Source organism: Equus quagga, chromosome 3 (assembly GCF_021613505.1).
Source record: "Equus quagga isolate Etosha38 chromosome 3, UCLA_HA_Equagga_1.0, whole genome shotgun sequence".
In the NCBI taxonomy this organism is placed as follows: Eukaryota; Metazoa; Chordata; class Mammalia; order Perissodactyla; family Equidae; genus Equus; species Equus quagga.
This window is the reverse complement of record NC_060269.1, coordinates 149,787,744-149,805,050: the sequence shown is the minus strand read 5'-3', so window position 1 is coordinate 149,805,050 and position 17,307 is coordinate 149,787,744. Positions and strand designations below refer to the sequence as shown.

General features: G+C 48.0%; 1 protein-coding gene across 1 annotated transcript in view; it reads right to left on the bottom strand.

Moving 5' to 3' along the window:
• Positions 1-17,307, bottom strand: part of EVC (EvC ciliary complex subunit 1) — a gene marked incomplete at its 5' end in the record, with an annotated part of 77,123 nt that overhangs the window by 17,138 nt on the left and 42,678 nt on the right. The window contains 4 exons of the mRNA XM_046655785.1: positions 616-822; positions 1,793-2,003; positions 5,774-5,883; positions 11,905-12,117. Coding sequence (XP_046511741.1) covers positions 616-822; positions 1,793-2,003; positions 5,774-5,883; positions 11,905-12,117 — 741 coding nt within the window. The remainder of the gene's footprint in view (positions 1-615; positions 823-1,792; positions 2,004-5,773; positions 5,884-11,904; positions 12,118-17,307) is intronic.

Below are 17,307 nucleotides of genomic sequence, written 5' to 3'. Positions count from 1 at the left end.
GTCTCGTCTTCCCTTAGGGTTCGAGGAGGGCAGCTGAGGCCACAGAGCGAGCACCAACCATGTGGGCAAGATGGGCTCCAGTCCCAGCTCTGCTGCTTGCCGAAGCTGGGGCGTCAGACAGGCCGTGAGCCTCGGTTTCCCGCCTGAATGATGAGAAGGAAGATTATCCCCACGGTGCCAGGACCATGGGAGAACCAGGCGGGGTGAGGTGGCCAAAGTGCTCACGCAGACTTGGATGGCAGCTAATGGTCGTGATCTTTATGCCCTTGGTTCATCCCCGCTGTGAACAGCAGGAGGAAACCGCCACCTGCTCAGGTCAGACTGAGTCCAGCTGCTCGGCTCAGCCAACAGGGTCAACTCCACAGAGCCTCGCGTCCCTGCAGAGTGGCCAGGTGCAGGGAAGGGCCCCTCCTCTCTGGGCGAGGGCTGTGGGTTCGAATCCTGCACCTGCCGCTGCCCAGGAGGCTTGGAGAGGCCCGGGAATCTGTGCAGGGAGAGAAACTCCCAGAAAGGGTGCCCCAGGCTGCTGCTCTATGCAACCCCGCCCTCCGCCCCTGCCCACCCCCCTACCCCATCCCCCCTGCCCTCGGGTCCCCGGGACGGGGTGGCACGCACCTTGAAGTCGTCCCTGGCCCTGGCCCGGCTCCTGGTGGCCGCGTTCCGTGCATACCCCAGCAGCGCCTGCCCAAGGGCCCGCTCCGTGTGCTGCTGCAGGAGCTGCCCGGCCTCCCGGGCCTCGGCCAGGAGCTGCTGCTGGAGCTGCAGCCGCGTGAGCTGTGCCTCCTCCTCCAGCCTGCCGGCCTCCTCCTGGACGCGCGCCTCCTGGAGAGGACAGAGCACACGCTGCTGCCATGCACAGAAGCTCTGCCCAGGCCCAGGCCCAGGCCCAGGCCCAGGATGTGGTCAGCCCTGCCCAGGGCCCCAGGAAGGCTGGGGAAGGGATGCAGAAGGGGCAGAAAGTGGTGGCCTCTGGGCTTGCAAAAACCAACACACGATGGATGAGCCTGTGCATGTGCTGCAGACTCCCCCAAGCACTTATTGAGCACTGACTGTGTGCCCAGTGCCATCTGTGGCCTCTCACATACACAAGGACTTCCTCATTCTGCCAGGACAACATGATGCCTGAACACTAGGAATGATGAGGACACAGAGGCTCAGAGATGTTAAGTAACTTTGTAAAAGTCACACAGCAGAGCTGGGTTTCAAAGCCAGATCTGAGTCTGACAGTAGTCTGGGACATCATGAAGCCAAGGCAGGGCATTTGGGGCCCTGGGGTTTGGCTTTCCTTGTAGGAGTAAGAGTGGGGGAAGGAGGTGAGGGGGTCAGAGATGGGGCAGGAAGTCCTGCCTGCTTCCTGCCGAGCTCTCCTGGGCAGAGCGAAAGAGACTGTGAGCTCGTCCCTCACTAATGGGTCAAAACACATCAGCTGCCCCTGTCGCTCAGCGGCCAGGGGAGACCCGGAGTCAGCCTGCTTGCATTTCAACCCCAGGTCTGCCATTTACAAATTCTGTCTTTCAACTGTCAATACCTTAAAACCGACTTCGGAGCCCCTTCCTCCTCACCCCACACGCCGGCTGTCCCTCTCTGAACGCTGATTTCATACGCATTTCTAGTGTCATTCTCAGGACAGTGCACACGAGAGCTTCTGGCACAGTGGTGCCCGCCGTGGTCCCCACCCAACCCCAACCCAGGGGTGGCGGGATTTGGGTTTTGGCAAACAGGGCCGAGCCTGGAACCCGGGAAGGCGGCACTGCCCATCTGGGCCGGGCCGGGGCCGACGTGCGGATCTCACCAGGGCCCGGAGCAGCTGCCACTGGTGCTCGTCCAGACACTGGGAGGAGCCCCGCTCCAGGGCGTGCTGCTCACGCAGCTCCTGCAGAAGGCTCTTCTTCCCGGCCAGCCTCATCCGCGTCAGGGCGGCGACCGCACTGCCACGGAGAGCCAGCCTCCGGAGGGCCGAGCGCAGGAGCAGCTCGTGCCCCTGCAGGATGCACCGCGTGGACCTTTGGGGAGAGAGGGGTGGAGGCTGGGAGTCAACGCTTTGGGCTTCACTGAGTATGACGGTTAATTTTCTGTGTTACCTTGATGGGACCACGGGGCACCTGAACATCTGACAAACATTCTTCCTGGTGTTTCCGGATGAGATCAACATTTAAATCTGTGGGCTGAGTAAAGCAGAGCGTCCTTCCTAATGTGGGTGGGCCTCATCCAATCAGTTGACGGCCTCAAGAGATGAGAGTAAGGCCTTCCCGCGAGTAAGAGAGAACTCCTTCTGCCTGACTGCCTTGAGCTGGGACATCACTTCTTTTCCTGCCTTTAGACTCAGACTGAAACACTGGTTCTTCCTGGGTCTCAAGCCTGCTGGCTTTTGGCCTGGAGCTTACACCACTGGCTCTTGGTTCTCAGGCCTTCAGACTTCGGGCTGGAACTACACAAGGCCTCTCCTGGGTCTCCAGCCTGCCAGCTACAGATCTCGGGACCTCTCAGTCTCTCTCTCTATTTATATAGAGACACACACACATCCTGTTGGTTCTGTTTCTCTGGAGAACCCTGACTAATACTCTGAGCTACCAAGAAACACTCCAGACAGTCACACCCCACAGGGAACCTTTCCAGAGGAGGTAGGCTGAAATTTTCCCATCCTCTGCTACCTGTCCTCTTAGACATGGGTGCTCACCACGGTTGTATTCAGCCATGTGTTCTTTTATTTTGCTGAGGAAAATTTGCCCCAAGCTAACGTCTGCTGCCAATCTTCCTCTTTTTGTATGTGGGGCACCACCACAGCATGGCCACTGACAGACGAGTGGTGTAGGTCCGTGCCCGGGAACCAAATCCAGGCTGCTGAAGTGGAGCGCACTGAACTTAACCACTAGGCCACCGGGCTGGCCCCAGCCATCTGTTCTTTATTAATCTTTTTTAGCTTCATCATATCCTGCCTCGAGTTTCAGATGCACACATGCAGCTGCCTTTGGTACATAGCCACTTGAATTTCTTACATAACTCTCAAACTTAACACATCCAAAACTGACATTGGGAGCTATTTTTGAGTTCTTATCTCAGTGACTCGAGTAAAAAACCGTCTGTCTACGAGAGAGGCCCAGCATTTGCTCATATAAGTTGAGGGATTTGCTGCAGGCTGAAAAGCTGAGCAGAGTGTTGGCAGTCAGCCCACAGGGAGGAGAGGCCTGGGAAGCACCCAGGCTGTCAGCTGGGGGCCCTCGTCCTGAGTAAGCAACCCTCCTTCACAAAGGCCTCATTTTTGATTAGCTAAATTCACACACGGAGCAGCTGGGCTGCCTCCATGTGAAGTGCCTGCCAGAAGTAAGATAACTCCTCTCTGGGGAAGATCACATCATTCAAGGTCTTAAATCATCTCTATGACCTGCAATCACAGAGTCCAGCATTCAGTAACAATAACCAGACTTGCAAACAGACAGGAATTGACAAAAAATAAAGAGAAAAAACAGACAATAGAAACATACCCACAAGACAGTAGAATAACCAGGCATGAACTCTAAAATAGTTATGAATAGCTTTAAGAAAATAAATGATAAGATGAAGAATTTCAGCAGGTAACTGAAAACCATGAAAAGAATCAAATGGAAATTCTAGAACTGAAGACAGTAGCTGACATGAAGAACCAAGTAGATGCAGGTACAGCTGACAAGACACAGCTGAGGAGGGCGTGAACTGAAGATAGCTCAAAATAAGTATCTAGACCAAACCACAGAGAACAAAAGAATGAAAAATACAAAACAGCATGTAAGAGACACATGGGATTAGGCAAAGAGTCCTAATAAATGTGTAACGGGGCCCCAGAAAGAATAGGCAAAGAACAGGCAGGAGGAATCTTTAAAAAAATAATGGCTGAGAATTTCTAAAAACTGATGGAAGATAGCAAATCAGAGATTCAAGAACAACAGATTTATAAAACAAACAGACAAAATATACACACAAAAACCAGACATGTGATGAGGAATCTTGTAATAAACGGATACAACCCAAAGAACAAAAGAGGGCAGAAACAACTGAAATCAGAAGATGACAGACTATCTTTAAAAGTAACGACCAAACTAGGATTCCACAGCCAATGAAAATATTCCCTAAAAATGAAGATGAGACAGACATTTTCAGACAGACAAAACCTAAGAGAATTTGTCCCAACCTGATCTGAAATGAAGAAAACCTCAGGCGATGGAAAATCATCCCAGATGGAAGCCTAAAGGTGCAGGAAGGACTCAAGAGCCACAGAAAGGGTACACGTGTGAGTAAATCTTCATGAATACTGACTACATAAAACAGTACTGTCTCACAGGGTTGAAAATAGAGAGAGAAGTAAGCTATACAATGAGAAAAGCACAATCTGAGGGAGGAATAAACGGAGCTGAGGCATGCAAGGTGTTCGCACTGTCCAGGAAGAGGAAATATACTACCGTATATTAGATTTTGACAAGTCAAGGATGTAATTCAAAACCTATGAACCAGCAAAAGTATAGCAACAGAATATATAACTAACAAGCCAAAAGAGAGAGAAAATGGAATAAGAAAAAGACACTTAATCCAAAAGAAGGCAAGACAGGAGAGAAAAGAGGAACATAGAGCAGGTGGGGTAAACACAAAACAAATAGTGAGATGATAGATTTAAAACCAGAATATATCAGCATTAGGGTTTACGTTAAACATAAATGGACTAAATATTAGCGCAATTAAAAGAAGCAGGTTTTCAGGCTAACAAACCCTGCAATGGCTCACTATTGTCCTCAGCACAGCTCACAGGTCTGCCCTGCTCTGGCCTGCTTACGCTCCCATCTCCTTCTCCCGGGGCTCCCCCTGCACCACCTGCTTCTTGACATATATGCAAATTAGTTTCCTGGAAACGGCTGAGCAACCACAAACATAGTTCTATCGAAACAACTTTTCTCATATGAAATAAGCAAAAGGAAATATTTTTCAGCAAGTTGGAAAAAAACCATACGATACTTATAGCAAAAATATTTAAAAAGAACATAAAAATTTATTAATAAATGAGGAGGGACTGAAAATGGGCACAAGGGGTGTTTGGGGCATGATGGAAATGTTCTAAATTTGGATCGTGGTGATAAGGGCAGAACTCTGTAAATTTGCTAAAAATCATTGAGTTGTACACTTAAAATAATGTATGTAAATTATACCTCAAAAAAGTCGTTAAAAAAGTTCCTATGACAGACAACGCTATGATGTAGAACTGGCCGCATTTTATAGATGAGGAAATGGAGGCTAAGAAACGTTAAGTCATTTGCCCAGATCAATTCTGACTCCAGGCCTTTATCCATGCACTCTGCTATCACCCTACTCCACGTTTATATTGACAATTTGGTTGGTCTCAAAACCACACTGTAGGGGCCGGCCCAGTGGTGTAGTGATTAAGTTCATGCACTCTGCTTCAGTGGCCCAGGGTTCGCCAGTTCAGATTGTGGGTGAGGACCTACGTACTGCTCACCAAGCCATGCTGAGGCAGCATCCCACACAGAACTAGAGGGGTGTACAACTACGTACTGGGGCTTTGTGGAGGAAAAAACAAAAAGAGGAAGATTGGCAACAGAGGTTAGCTCAGAGCCAATCTTCCTCACCAAAAAAAAAAAGAAAGAAAAAAGCATACCTTAAAAAAAAAAAACACCATACTGTAAGAGGCAGGGGGCAGTTAATGTGTCCAATTTACAGATGAGGACTCTGAGGTTGGTGTGGAGCATCACACAGGACACAAGGCCCCGACCCTTCGGAAAACTGTACTCACTCTTCACTGAGGCCACCAAGTCGGCCCAGGACTTGGTGGAGGATGGTCTGGTGGTCGTCCCGCAGGTGTGTCTGCAGCACAGCGGACAGAGCGTGCTCCTCCATCCACACCTAAAACCCAGGACACAGGGACGAGGGTCAGCTCAGGTTCATTTGATCCATTACCACTCGATTGGAACGTGCCTCGTTTCTCGTTTAAAAAAATCCTTTTCTCCCCTGATTTCATTAAATTTTCTCTTACATTTCCTTCTAAAGATTTAAAAGTTTTTCCACTTACATTTCCATCTTAAAGCATTTCATTTTCATTTTCTGTGGCATGAGGAAGGGGCCTAATTTTCTCTGGACAAATAAGTACTAATTGCCCGAGCACGCTTTTATTAGATAGTTGATGCTTTTCTGACTGGCCTGCCATGCCACCCTGTCCCCATATAAACGCACGTCTCTCCAGGCTCCCTCTTCCGTGCTGAGGGTCTGTGTTCATGTCTCACCAACCCCAGTCCGCTTTGACGGCTGTCATTTGTTGACTCCACAAGGGCCAGGCTGGCCCTCCCACATCTGCTGGTCGGAAACCGGCTCAGCTATTCCTGGTTGCTCTTCCTTTCCTATGCATTTCAGGATCGGTTTATCAAGTTTGGGAAAATAGCTTTTTTGGATTTTCTTGTAATTTGATTGAATCAAACTGATTAATTTGGAGAGAATAACCTTTTTTCCAAATTTGGATTTCCCATGCAAGAACACGGCATTTCTCTCAAGTCTTACTCTATGTCTTCAATAATAACATTTTATAAACGTCTCCATTTGGCTCGTATACACGTTGATCAGATTCACGAGACAGTGTCCGTGTGTTATCCGTGTTCAGGCACGGTGGCCTCACTTTTGTGTCTGTCCTTCGTGGTCACAGAGTGGCCTTGCCGATGTTGACGCTCTGTGTCCTGGCTCAACAGGAGAACGCCCAGGCTGGCTCCTGGGTGTGAGGGACGATTCTTTTCTTTTTCAAGTGGTAGCTCTTCATTTCTAAGTTGCATACTTACCTCGTAAGTATAAACTTAATTCTTCTTCCCTCCGGGACAGAAGGAGAAACACGATTCCGACCTTCTCCCCACCTGCCTGATAGCGCCCTCTACCACTGTGGTTCTAGCCTGTTTTCCAAACTCCTCATTGTGTGAACCATCAATGCTCCTGTGGTCAATATTGTTTTTTTATTTCTTTTTTTCCCTTTCTTCTCCTCTACAGCTTTGAGAGGTACATATTCTATTTCTATTCTTTCCATGGTTTTAAATTTTTAACACACATTCCTGACCCCCCGGAACCTAAAGAGAATCAACATTTCCTTTACCTTAGGACTCATGTCTGTCACCAATTCTGAAGATCTTGTACCCACAGTCGCTTTGTGCATTGCCTCTCCTTCACTCTCTCCATTGCTTTCTTCTAGAACTCCTATAAGACTGTAAGAAAGTTCCCATGGGACTTCTCATTCTGTTCTGCATGTCTCTTAACCTCTTCATTTTTTCCTCTCTTTAGCTCTCGCGCTGGATCCTGGACCACTTTCTCACATTTATCTTCTAGTTCACACTGTTTCTTCAGCCATATTTAATCTTCTGTTTAACTCGTCCATTAAATTTCTGTTTCCATGACTATAATTTTCAATCATAAAAGTATACGGTTTTTCATCTGTCATTGTTTTTCATCGTGTCTTGTTTTTATGGCTATTAATTCCTTCTGTTACGCTTTTCGTTGTTTTAAACATACTTCCTTTATAAGTGCTTTCTAACAGTCCATCTAGATTTCTGGTGCTTGCTGTGGTCTAAACTCAGTACTTGCTGGATGTGCTTGCTCTCACTCACAGTGGCTTGTTCCTTATGTTTCATAATTTCGAATTTAGCTTACCTTCAATGTGGCTTTATCTGTGAGAATGCTGCGAGGTCCAAGGCCACACAACTAATAAATAACAAATAAAGCTGAGCAGGGACCCAAATCTAGGTCTGTCTCCACAGCTCACACCTTCTGGCTCCTCCCTGACTGTCTCGTCTCACCAGGAGAACACGCACCTGGCTCAGCCAGCCCGCGTGACAACCGAGGACTTGATGGTTTGGGGGAGTCCTTCACTTTTCCTCATCTGTCCCCAGCAGTCTGGCGACGGCGCACACTGCATGCGGAATCTGGATGAAACGCCGAGGCCCGGGTGTAAGTGGGCAGCCCAGAGCTCAGTTTCCCCGGCCTTGTGACTCCTAACACTTACACTCAAGCTCACTAAACTACATTGTGTTACCCAGAACTTCTCGTTAAAGTCAGTCTCTGACCCCTCTTGTGAGAAGCGTAGGTCAGGCCTCCTTGTGAAGGTGACGTGGGAGCGAAGACCTGAGCAGGACGAGTGAGGCAGGAGCGTGCCCAGTGAGCGAGAGCAAGGCAAGGAGCCCACGGAGGCTGGAGCGGAGCCAGCTGGGGGAGAGGTCAGAGAGTGGACAGGTCCTGACACGCAGGGCCTTGTAGGGCATGGGGAGGACTCTGGCTTCCACGCCTTGTGAAATGAGGAGTCACTGGGGGTTTTGAGCAGAGAGGTGACACGATGTGACGCAGTGTCTTTTATCACGTCTAATGCGCTAGTGATCATAAGATGCACAATTATTTTAGGTATCGCTATGAGAGAAAAACCACTGCCAACTAAATTAAAATGCATCTCAATTTCAGGGATGTTAAAATGTTTTTAAAATTTGCATCTTAAAAATGAGTGGCATATAGTGTGTTTTAAAAGTATGTCTGGCTGGGGTTGAGAAGAGACCACAAGGGGCCAGGGCGGCTCCAGGAGGCCAGGGGGCCGGCTGCCGCAGTGGTCCAGACAACAGGTGTGGTGGCTTTGACCAAGGTGCTAGGAGTAGAGGTGGCTTGAAACAACACAAACTTAGAAGCTTACAGTTCTGCGGGTCAGAAGTCCAAAACGGAAGTCAAAGGGCTAAAATCAAGGTGCCAGCAAGCCTGCACTCCTTCTGGAAGCTCTAAGGCAAAATCCCTTTCCTGGCCTTGTCCAGCTTCTAGAGGTCACCTGCATTCCTTGGCTCATGGCTCCTCCTCCAGCTTCAAAGCCAGCAACGGCCGGCTGAGTCTTTCTCACACTGTATCACTCTGACTCTGACTCCTGAATCTCTTTCACTTAGGAGGACCCTCTAATTACATTGGCCCACCTGGATAAAACAGAATAATCTCCCCATCTCTAGGTCCTTAACTGAGTCACATTTGCAAAGTCCCTTTTGCCATGCAAGGTAACATAGTCACAGGCTTAGGGGATCAGGACGGGGACATCTTTGGGGAGACGTTAGGCATCTTTGTGTCTAACACAAGTGCACTGGGGAGAAGCCCAGACCTGCATTAGAATGGATCACACTCTCAGAAGCCCCACGCTGCCACCTGTCCCAACTGTGCGAGTGACAGATCCCATAATCTTTCACAACTTCCCTGAGTAACAGGAGATGAAAGTAACAAGGCCCTTTGCGTAGAAAACATGGAAATGCACTTCTTAGCCTGGGTGCGTGTCTGATTGTCCATGAATAGTTTTCTTAGGGTTTCTCTTCTCGTGACAAATATTCACCTGAACCACAGAAAGTTCATGTCCCATTTTTATCACCAACGGGGAAATATGGAAAGTAGGAGGGCACATGGATCTCTAAATATCTTGGAGTAATTCAAGGCAATTAAACAATCAACCAGTAAATTAATTATGACATATACACCTTGAGAAAACGGTCTTGGGTCATAATTATTTAATCAGTTGATGAGGTCATTAACTATTCTGCCAAGGAAAATTCACATGCGTGCACAGACTCACAAAATAAATAAATCAAAGATAAAAGCCAGCTATGCACAGTCTGATATTTGCCTAAAATAACTTAAGACTCATAACCAGAGAGCTTTAGATGAATCGTGGGTATTTATCTAATAATTTATCAGAAATGAAATTCTGGACTTTTCCAAGGTCAGTATTATCCAACGATTGGACACTGTGCAAAGGTCTTAACTTGTATGATCTCACAGCAACTCTGTTGGGTATTTTGATCCCTATTTCTTCACACAGAAGCTGGGGTTTTGAGACATTTAGCAAGTTGTGTAAAATCGGAGCTGTGGAAGGTCACTAACTGGCTAAAGTCACGCCGTCTGAGGGCTTGCTCTGGCTCAAACGCAGGCGTTCCGCTTCCAAGGTTAGCGGCCTGTCTGCAAACCACAGCTGTCTCTGAAAGGCCCCACCCTCATTTCGGGAGCCGACACCAGAGGCGCATTAGACTCACCCAGGGGAGCTTTCCAAACCACTGAGGCCCAGGGTCCCACTTCCTCCCCAGAGACGGCCGAGTAAGTGGTCTGGGGCCTAGGATTTGAATTCAGCTTCTGTTAGATCCGTTGGAAGAATAGGGATCGAGGTGATCCTGTGATAATTTCCAAAGCTGCATTATTGTGGCAGGAAACGCAGCGAAGTTTTCCCAAGCATTTGCCATATCGCAGCCACTGGGCTTTGAGGAAGGGAATGTAAACATGGAAAGCAGGGCTGCTGTCCCCCAGGAACTTACAGCCAAGTAAAGGAGCCAGACACGTTACCGATGACAAGCTTCAAGGACAACGCGATGCAGCTGACAGAAACTAATTAGAAGGACATCTAATAACTCAGGACGGGCAGGAAGCTAGGCCTGTGTCCGCCCACAGCTGTGAATGGCCGTGTGTTTGCACAATGCTTTCCTTTATTCACTTGGCGCTTTGCACAGCTATGATTACTAGTCCCTTTGGAACACTTCCCTTTGATGCATCAGTCGGGTGCTCTTTTGTACCTAACTGAACGCGCAACATAAAGAAAAAGGAGTGTTTCTGATAACAAGCACCTGGTGGTGGGCACACCAGGACTAGGACAGTGGCTCAACAGTGCCACCAGCGATGGGAGCAGTCCACCTCTCTGCGCCCCCATCCTGAGCACATCAGCCTCCGTTCTCCTGCATCCTGCCTCTAAGTTACTCTGCCTCTGAGGCTGCGGCGCCTCCAAGGCCTCCTGTGTGTGTTCTGGGCAGGAATAATGGAACACTGGAGGGGATTTCTCCCAGCAACGCGTGGCCTTTGCTTCAGGAGAGGGCAGCTCTTTGCAGGACCCATCCCCTCTCTCATGGGCCAGAGCTGTGCCACTGACCTCTGCCAGATCCCTGGGATACTCAACACGTTAGTTTTACAGCCTCCAGCGTGCAGGAAAGCAAGAGAGAAAGGAAATGCGGCATTTTAGTGTCTGTCACATTCGGAAATCCCTCCTTCATTTAACAGTTTCTATTTCTTAAAAAACAAAATTAATGTATAATAGTTCCCTAGGGCTGCTGTTTAAACAACACAAACCTGTTCTCCCACACTCCTGGAGGCAGAAGTCCCACATGGTCTCACCAGGCTATAGTCGAGCTGTCAGGGGGCCAGGCTCCTTTCTAGAGGTTCTGGGGGGAGTCTGTTCCTCGCCTTTCCCAGCTTCTAGAGGCTTCCTGCATCCCTGGGCTCATGGACACATCACTCCGGCTTCTGCTATGTCATCAGATCTCCTTTTCTGACCCTGACCCTCCTCCTGCCTTCTTCTAAGGACATTTGTGATTACGTTGGACCCAGCCGGATAATCCAGAGTCATCTCCACCTCTCGAGAGCCTTAATCTAACCACACCTGCAAAGACCCTCGTGCCACGTTAGGCGGCATCTTCACAGGTGCTGGGCATTAGGATGTGGACATCTCTGGGGGCCATTGTTCTATCTACTGTGTATACACATGGTTTTAATAATGAAATAGACTTTCACTGAAAAGCAGGAGTCTGTGTGCGCCACCCCTCCCAACCGACTCTATTCCCCGAGAATCGCCTTCCGTGGTTTATTTCCATCCTTCTAAAGGACAGGCTTCGCTGGTCTTGACGATCGGCTGAAGGCACTACCTCCTGCCTTCCCGCCCTGGGAGAGGAGGACTCTGCTCTCTCCTCCCACCCGCCCTGGAGCACTGGTGCGGAAGTTCAGCAACGGGAATCCTGGAAGAGCGTCTAGCATAGGCACTCGGGGAGGCTCAAGGAACAAAATCGCTCATTCTTCTTCACAAGTTTCAAAAAGGCAGACTCGAGACCCCATCTTATGAACCCCCCGCACCTGCTTTTCTTGCTCCAGGAGATCTTGGAAGAGTTTCCACTGCTGTTTCCGGAAGCGATCCGACTTGCCCAGCTGCTGGGCGGCATTTTCCTGGACCTCCTGCCTCAAGTAGTCACACTCCACCCGGGAGAGGCCGGTCGTGGCTGGGAGCGTCTGAAGGAACAGGACGTCCATGAACTTCTGGAACGTTTCCATGGTGCTGCGGTACAGCTCCTGAGGCCAAGAGCCACACGACAGAGTCACAAGTCATGTTCTCACCCTGGCCAGGCCTGGGCTTCCCGCAAGACAGAGGAGATCCAGGGAACTCTCAAATCACACACACACACGGAGTCCTGGGAAATACCCGATGCCCTCTAGCCCTCTCACCCGGACCCGCCCTCCTGACCCAATTTCTGGCACCTCTAAATCATCATCTAGATTATTTTCACAACCCATCGGTGGTCTCTGCTTCCCTCTACCCTCCACACTTAGGCGAGTTATCTGCATAAACCACAGATCTTATCACAATTCGGGCTCACATCACTTGGAAGGTCTCTCTTCCCGTCACAATCAGCTACAAGCAGGGCTTCCCGGAGGTCCTGCCTCGTTTCTCACCATTCTCTTTCCTTCCTTCCACCTCCCCAACTCCAGTCTTCTTCTAAAGATGTATTTCTTTGAATTGTGAAAAATGAAAAACCATAGATGATAGTATATTAAGCACCTGTGAATCCACCGCTCAGATCATTTTTTTTTTTCAGATTAAAAAAAGTAAACCTTACAGGTTAACTTGGAATCCTTTATGTTCTCCCTGCAAATCTTTTCCCTTCCCTCCAGCCTCCTCAGAGACAGCCATCCCCATGAATTCAGCATCTCTTTCTCGAGTTTAGATTTCTATACTTTCACTACTCACTATGTCCATAAACGTGGCCTTTGGTGTGTGTGTCAATTCACATAAATGGCATCTGGTTGCACGCTTCATTATGCAGATGCCTTTTCAAGTCACTCCCCTTCGTTCCACCTCCAGGCACGTTCACACCTGAAACGGACTCCTCTTCACCCTGCAAAACTCCTGCCAAACAATCCCTTCTCTGGGAAGCCTTCCCTGGGCTGCTCACACTCACACGGGCATTTCCACCCTGGGCTCCCACAGCTCTCTGGTCGGCCCCATCAGGGCATCGAAACTACAGTTTATCTGTCATCCCTCCTGGACCACAGCTCTCCAAGAGCAGAGGCTGCGTCATCCTCAGATCTGCACCCGCGTCTCCCATCTTCCCAGACCAGGCACCAGACTGCAGTCCCTGAATGCAACGTGCACTGATGTGATGCAGAATGCCCAGGCCCCCTTCTCTACCCAGGAGCCCCCACACAAACTCCAACACTCAATTCAAGGTCTCCTCTTCCAGGAAGGCCACCTGGCCACAGGGTCCAATTAGGTGCAATGCAGTTTACACTGAACACCTGCTTTCCTGCTGCCAGTCTGGGATCTTGGTACATGCCAGGCAGAGGGTGCCCGTGTGACTGACCCCCAATAAAAACCCTGGACTCTTAACCCTGGGAGAGCTTCCCTGATGGACAGCACTTCACACGAGTTGTCACAACTCTTTGCAGGGGAGGAATTAAGCATGTCCTGGGCGACTCCCCTGGGAGAGGACTCTGGAAGCCTGGTTTCCTCCAGATTTCACCCCCTGTGCCTTGTCCCTTTGCGGATTCTGCTTCGCATCCTTTCTCTGTGATGAACCTTAGCCACGGGGAGGACGGCCCACTGAGTCCAGCGAGTGCTCCTAGGGAGTCATCTCACCTGGGGGTGGTCTTGGGGGCCCTCCTTTGCTGCGCCCCTCCCAGCACTTGCCACCCTTTGTGGTCACTGGCTGTTTGACTGTCCTCATGGACTACACCGTGAGGTTTCTTAAGAACAAGGTCTTATCCTACTACCTTAGCATCTTCAGGGCCTAGCAGGGTACCCGGCAAATCATATTTGGTAATAGTATTATGATTGTTAATAATTATGAATTCTTACCATGTGCCAGAAAGTATCATAAACACTTTTCTTATATAATCTCACTCAACCTTTGTAACAGTCCAAGGAAACGTTCTATTATAATCACCATCATTTTACAGATGAGGAAACTGACACCCAGAGAAGGTAAGTGACTGGACATGGTTTGCAGAGGGTGAGTCCTGACCGTTGGACTAACGGACTCATGCTTTTAACCAGTACGCTGCAAGGGTAATTGGTGCTTTGAAAGAAAAATGCACATATTCTCAGCACCTAGTATGGTGTACCTAGGTCACACTTGGCGTGCTCAATGAATGTAAGTTAAATTTAACTCAAATCAGTGTTAACTAAACCCAATGAACGTCACACGTTAAGAAGCTCACAGCCAAGCTGGACTTTGTTCAGAATTAAGCGGTCATGACAGGTGCATAAAGGACCCACATCCTTTTAAAAGATTTAGAGATCCAATTGGTAATGGCTGATCACGTAATTTGGACCAATCCTCCCACTGAGGAAGAATGAAAAAAAAGTTGGACAAAATGCTTATTAAATCATCATAAAAATCCTAAAGAGCTAACAAGGTGGTGAAGAGTGTATGGGCCAAGGTCTGGGAGAAGACAATCAGAGAGGTGTCCTAGCTTTGGGGCTGCGTTTGCCCAGAGGGTGTAGGTCAATCCAGAGATGGCTGCACAGCTGGGTGGACTTCTGACAGCCTCCAGCAGTCAAAGCGACAGAACGTGGAATTCATGGCCCACCATGGGGTGGGGCCTGGTAAATCACTCCATGCTTAGGTTGGAATCCGAAAAGCTGCACTAGCAAAACATGAGTGAAACCGAAGGAAACCAGCTCAGATTGGTTTAAACAGAATGCAACCTGGAGTTGACACATGTGGGTGGCCCAGGACATGTCAAGTCCTGACCTTGGATTAAGGTGATCCTGCATCATTAGAGGCCCAGTCGATGGCAGAAGCAAAGGAAAATCCTCTTTGGAGGAGAACATTACTGCATGCCTGAAAGTATTTCTACAAATAAATGTACAAATTTGGAAGAACGCATACAGTAAAAACTCAACAGTCACATGCAGAGACAAGATAACATGACCTAAGATCTACACAAACCACAGACATCAAAAACAAACCCACAGGTAGTCCATAGCATGAAATCACACGACACGGACTTTAAAGTACTGATGTTTACTCTAGCCATGAAATTAAAAGCCCCTCTGAAACCTTAAAGCAAAGAGCTGGAAACTATAAAAAGTAACACCACTTAGTTCAAAAAGAATCAACTAGAACTTCTGGAATTGAAAAATACTGCCCAATATTATGAACTCAATGAACAGGTTTAAGTGCAGTTTAGAGGCAGCTGAAGAGAGAATTAGTGTGCTGGAAGATGGATCAGAAGAAAATCCAGAACAAAGTTAGGAGGGACTGACGGATGGACAACATGGAGGAGAGGATAAAGGCATAAAAAATACAATGAGGAGGTCCAATCTGTTTAATTGGAGTCCCTGAAAGAGAGAAGGGAGAGTCTAGGCAGAAGCAATATTTGATACAACAGTGGCTGAGAAATTTCCTAAAATTGATGAAAGAAATTTACGGATGAGGAAACTGAGGCTTCATCTGTGCACGTAAAAGAGAGGTTAAATAAACTGCATGAGTTTACATATGGGGCCCTGGCCAGTCAGGCTCCAGCACCCATGATCTCAGCCAGCATGCCCTCAGGTAAATGTGTTTTCAAACAACGAATGAATGAATGAATGAATGAATGAGGATATAACCAGCACCTAGTAAACACAGGGTCACCTTTGGCTACAATAATAGCAGATAAGAGAGTCTTTACGAAAGAAAACATGACTGGAGATAAAGGGCTTCCCTTCATAATGCTAAAAGGTTTAACTCACCAGAAAGAAGTCAAGGTTCTAAATTTGTATTCACTTAAGGGGATTACCCAAGTCAAGGCAATTTGCCACATTAACAGAACAGCGCAGAAAAACATCATGATGATTACCTGGATAGATGAAGAAAAAAGCATTTTACAAAATTTAATTTCCATGTATAAGAAACACTCTTAGCAAAATAGAAATGGAAGGAAACTTCCTTAATCTGAAAAAAAAAATATAGCAAACATTATACCCGAGGGTAGAAACTATAAAACAATACTACGAAAAATTAAATAAGACCTCAATAAACGTAGAGACGTATCCTGTTTCTGTATTGGAAGACCTGATACTGTAAAGACGTTAGTTAATCCTCACCAAATTGATCCATAAATTTGAAATGCTAACCAATTTGGTGGCTATATCAATAACTATAGAGATAGGGACTGAAACTACACACACTCTTAACCCAACGATTCCACTCCTTGGTGTACAACCAAGAGAAACGTGTGCACACGCGCATCAAACAGCATCTACAGGAAAGTTCATGTCAGCAGAATGTGTAATAGTCTAAAACAAGAAGCCACACAAATGTCCGTCAACAGGAGAACGGATAAATGTGGTGTCTTTATACAATGGAAAGCTACAGACCAATGAGGGAGAACGAGCCACTGCCACACACAGCGACACAGATGAGTCTCACAAGTTGACCAAAAGAAAGCTGATGCAAGAGCACACGCGACATGATCCCACGTACGTAAACGCAAGGACCTCATTTCCAGATAAGCCAGGAGATGCCTCCTGTGAGGGAGGAGGGTGGTGGAAGTGGGAGAAGGTGTGAGGGGGCTTCTGGGATCTGGGCATGCTCTGTCCTGATCCTGCTGAGGATTACAGAGACACATTTTGAAGAATCAGTTATTAATCTGAAAGTTTTATGTTATCCATTTATCCATGTGTGTTACATTTCACAATAAAAAATGGTTTAATAATACGGGAGTGATTTACTTTTCCTTCCAGCCTCTGGAAATCTCAATTTTCTGCCAGGAGACAGGTTTTTAAAATTGATTCTCCTCCGTTGGAATCTGTCATTCCACAGAGTGGCTGGGGACACGGAAAGACAGCGTTTCTTTTCCATTCGCGATTGTCCAACCACAAAAACACACTGTTTGCAAATCCAAGAAAGGTTAACTTTGTAAAAGCTGCACGGTCCATTAGCCTAGGCTCTTTCTAATAAAAATGTGCTGGACCCTGTCTGCTCCCTCGAAAGGGTCACTTCTGCACTCTTTGTCACGTGCTCTGACAGGCCACAGAACACATCGCTTCCCACTCAGTGCTGACACATCCCATTTTGGAGATATTGATTTATCCTGTGCCTGAAATAGAACCAGAATTAATCTGTGTTATTGCTCTCTCAATGTGAGTGAAGGGTCGGGACAGCAGGGGGACCCTGGTGGTGGGCGAGGCCGGCCCCAGGCCTCAGCCCTGTATGCCCCTCAAGCAGAAGCACCAGAGCCCATGTTGAGGCAACATTCCACTGACTGTGCTCCTAC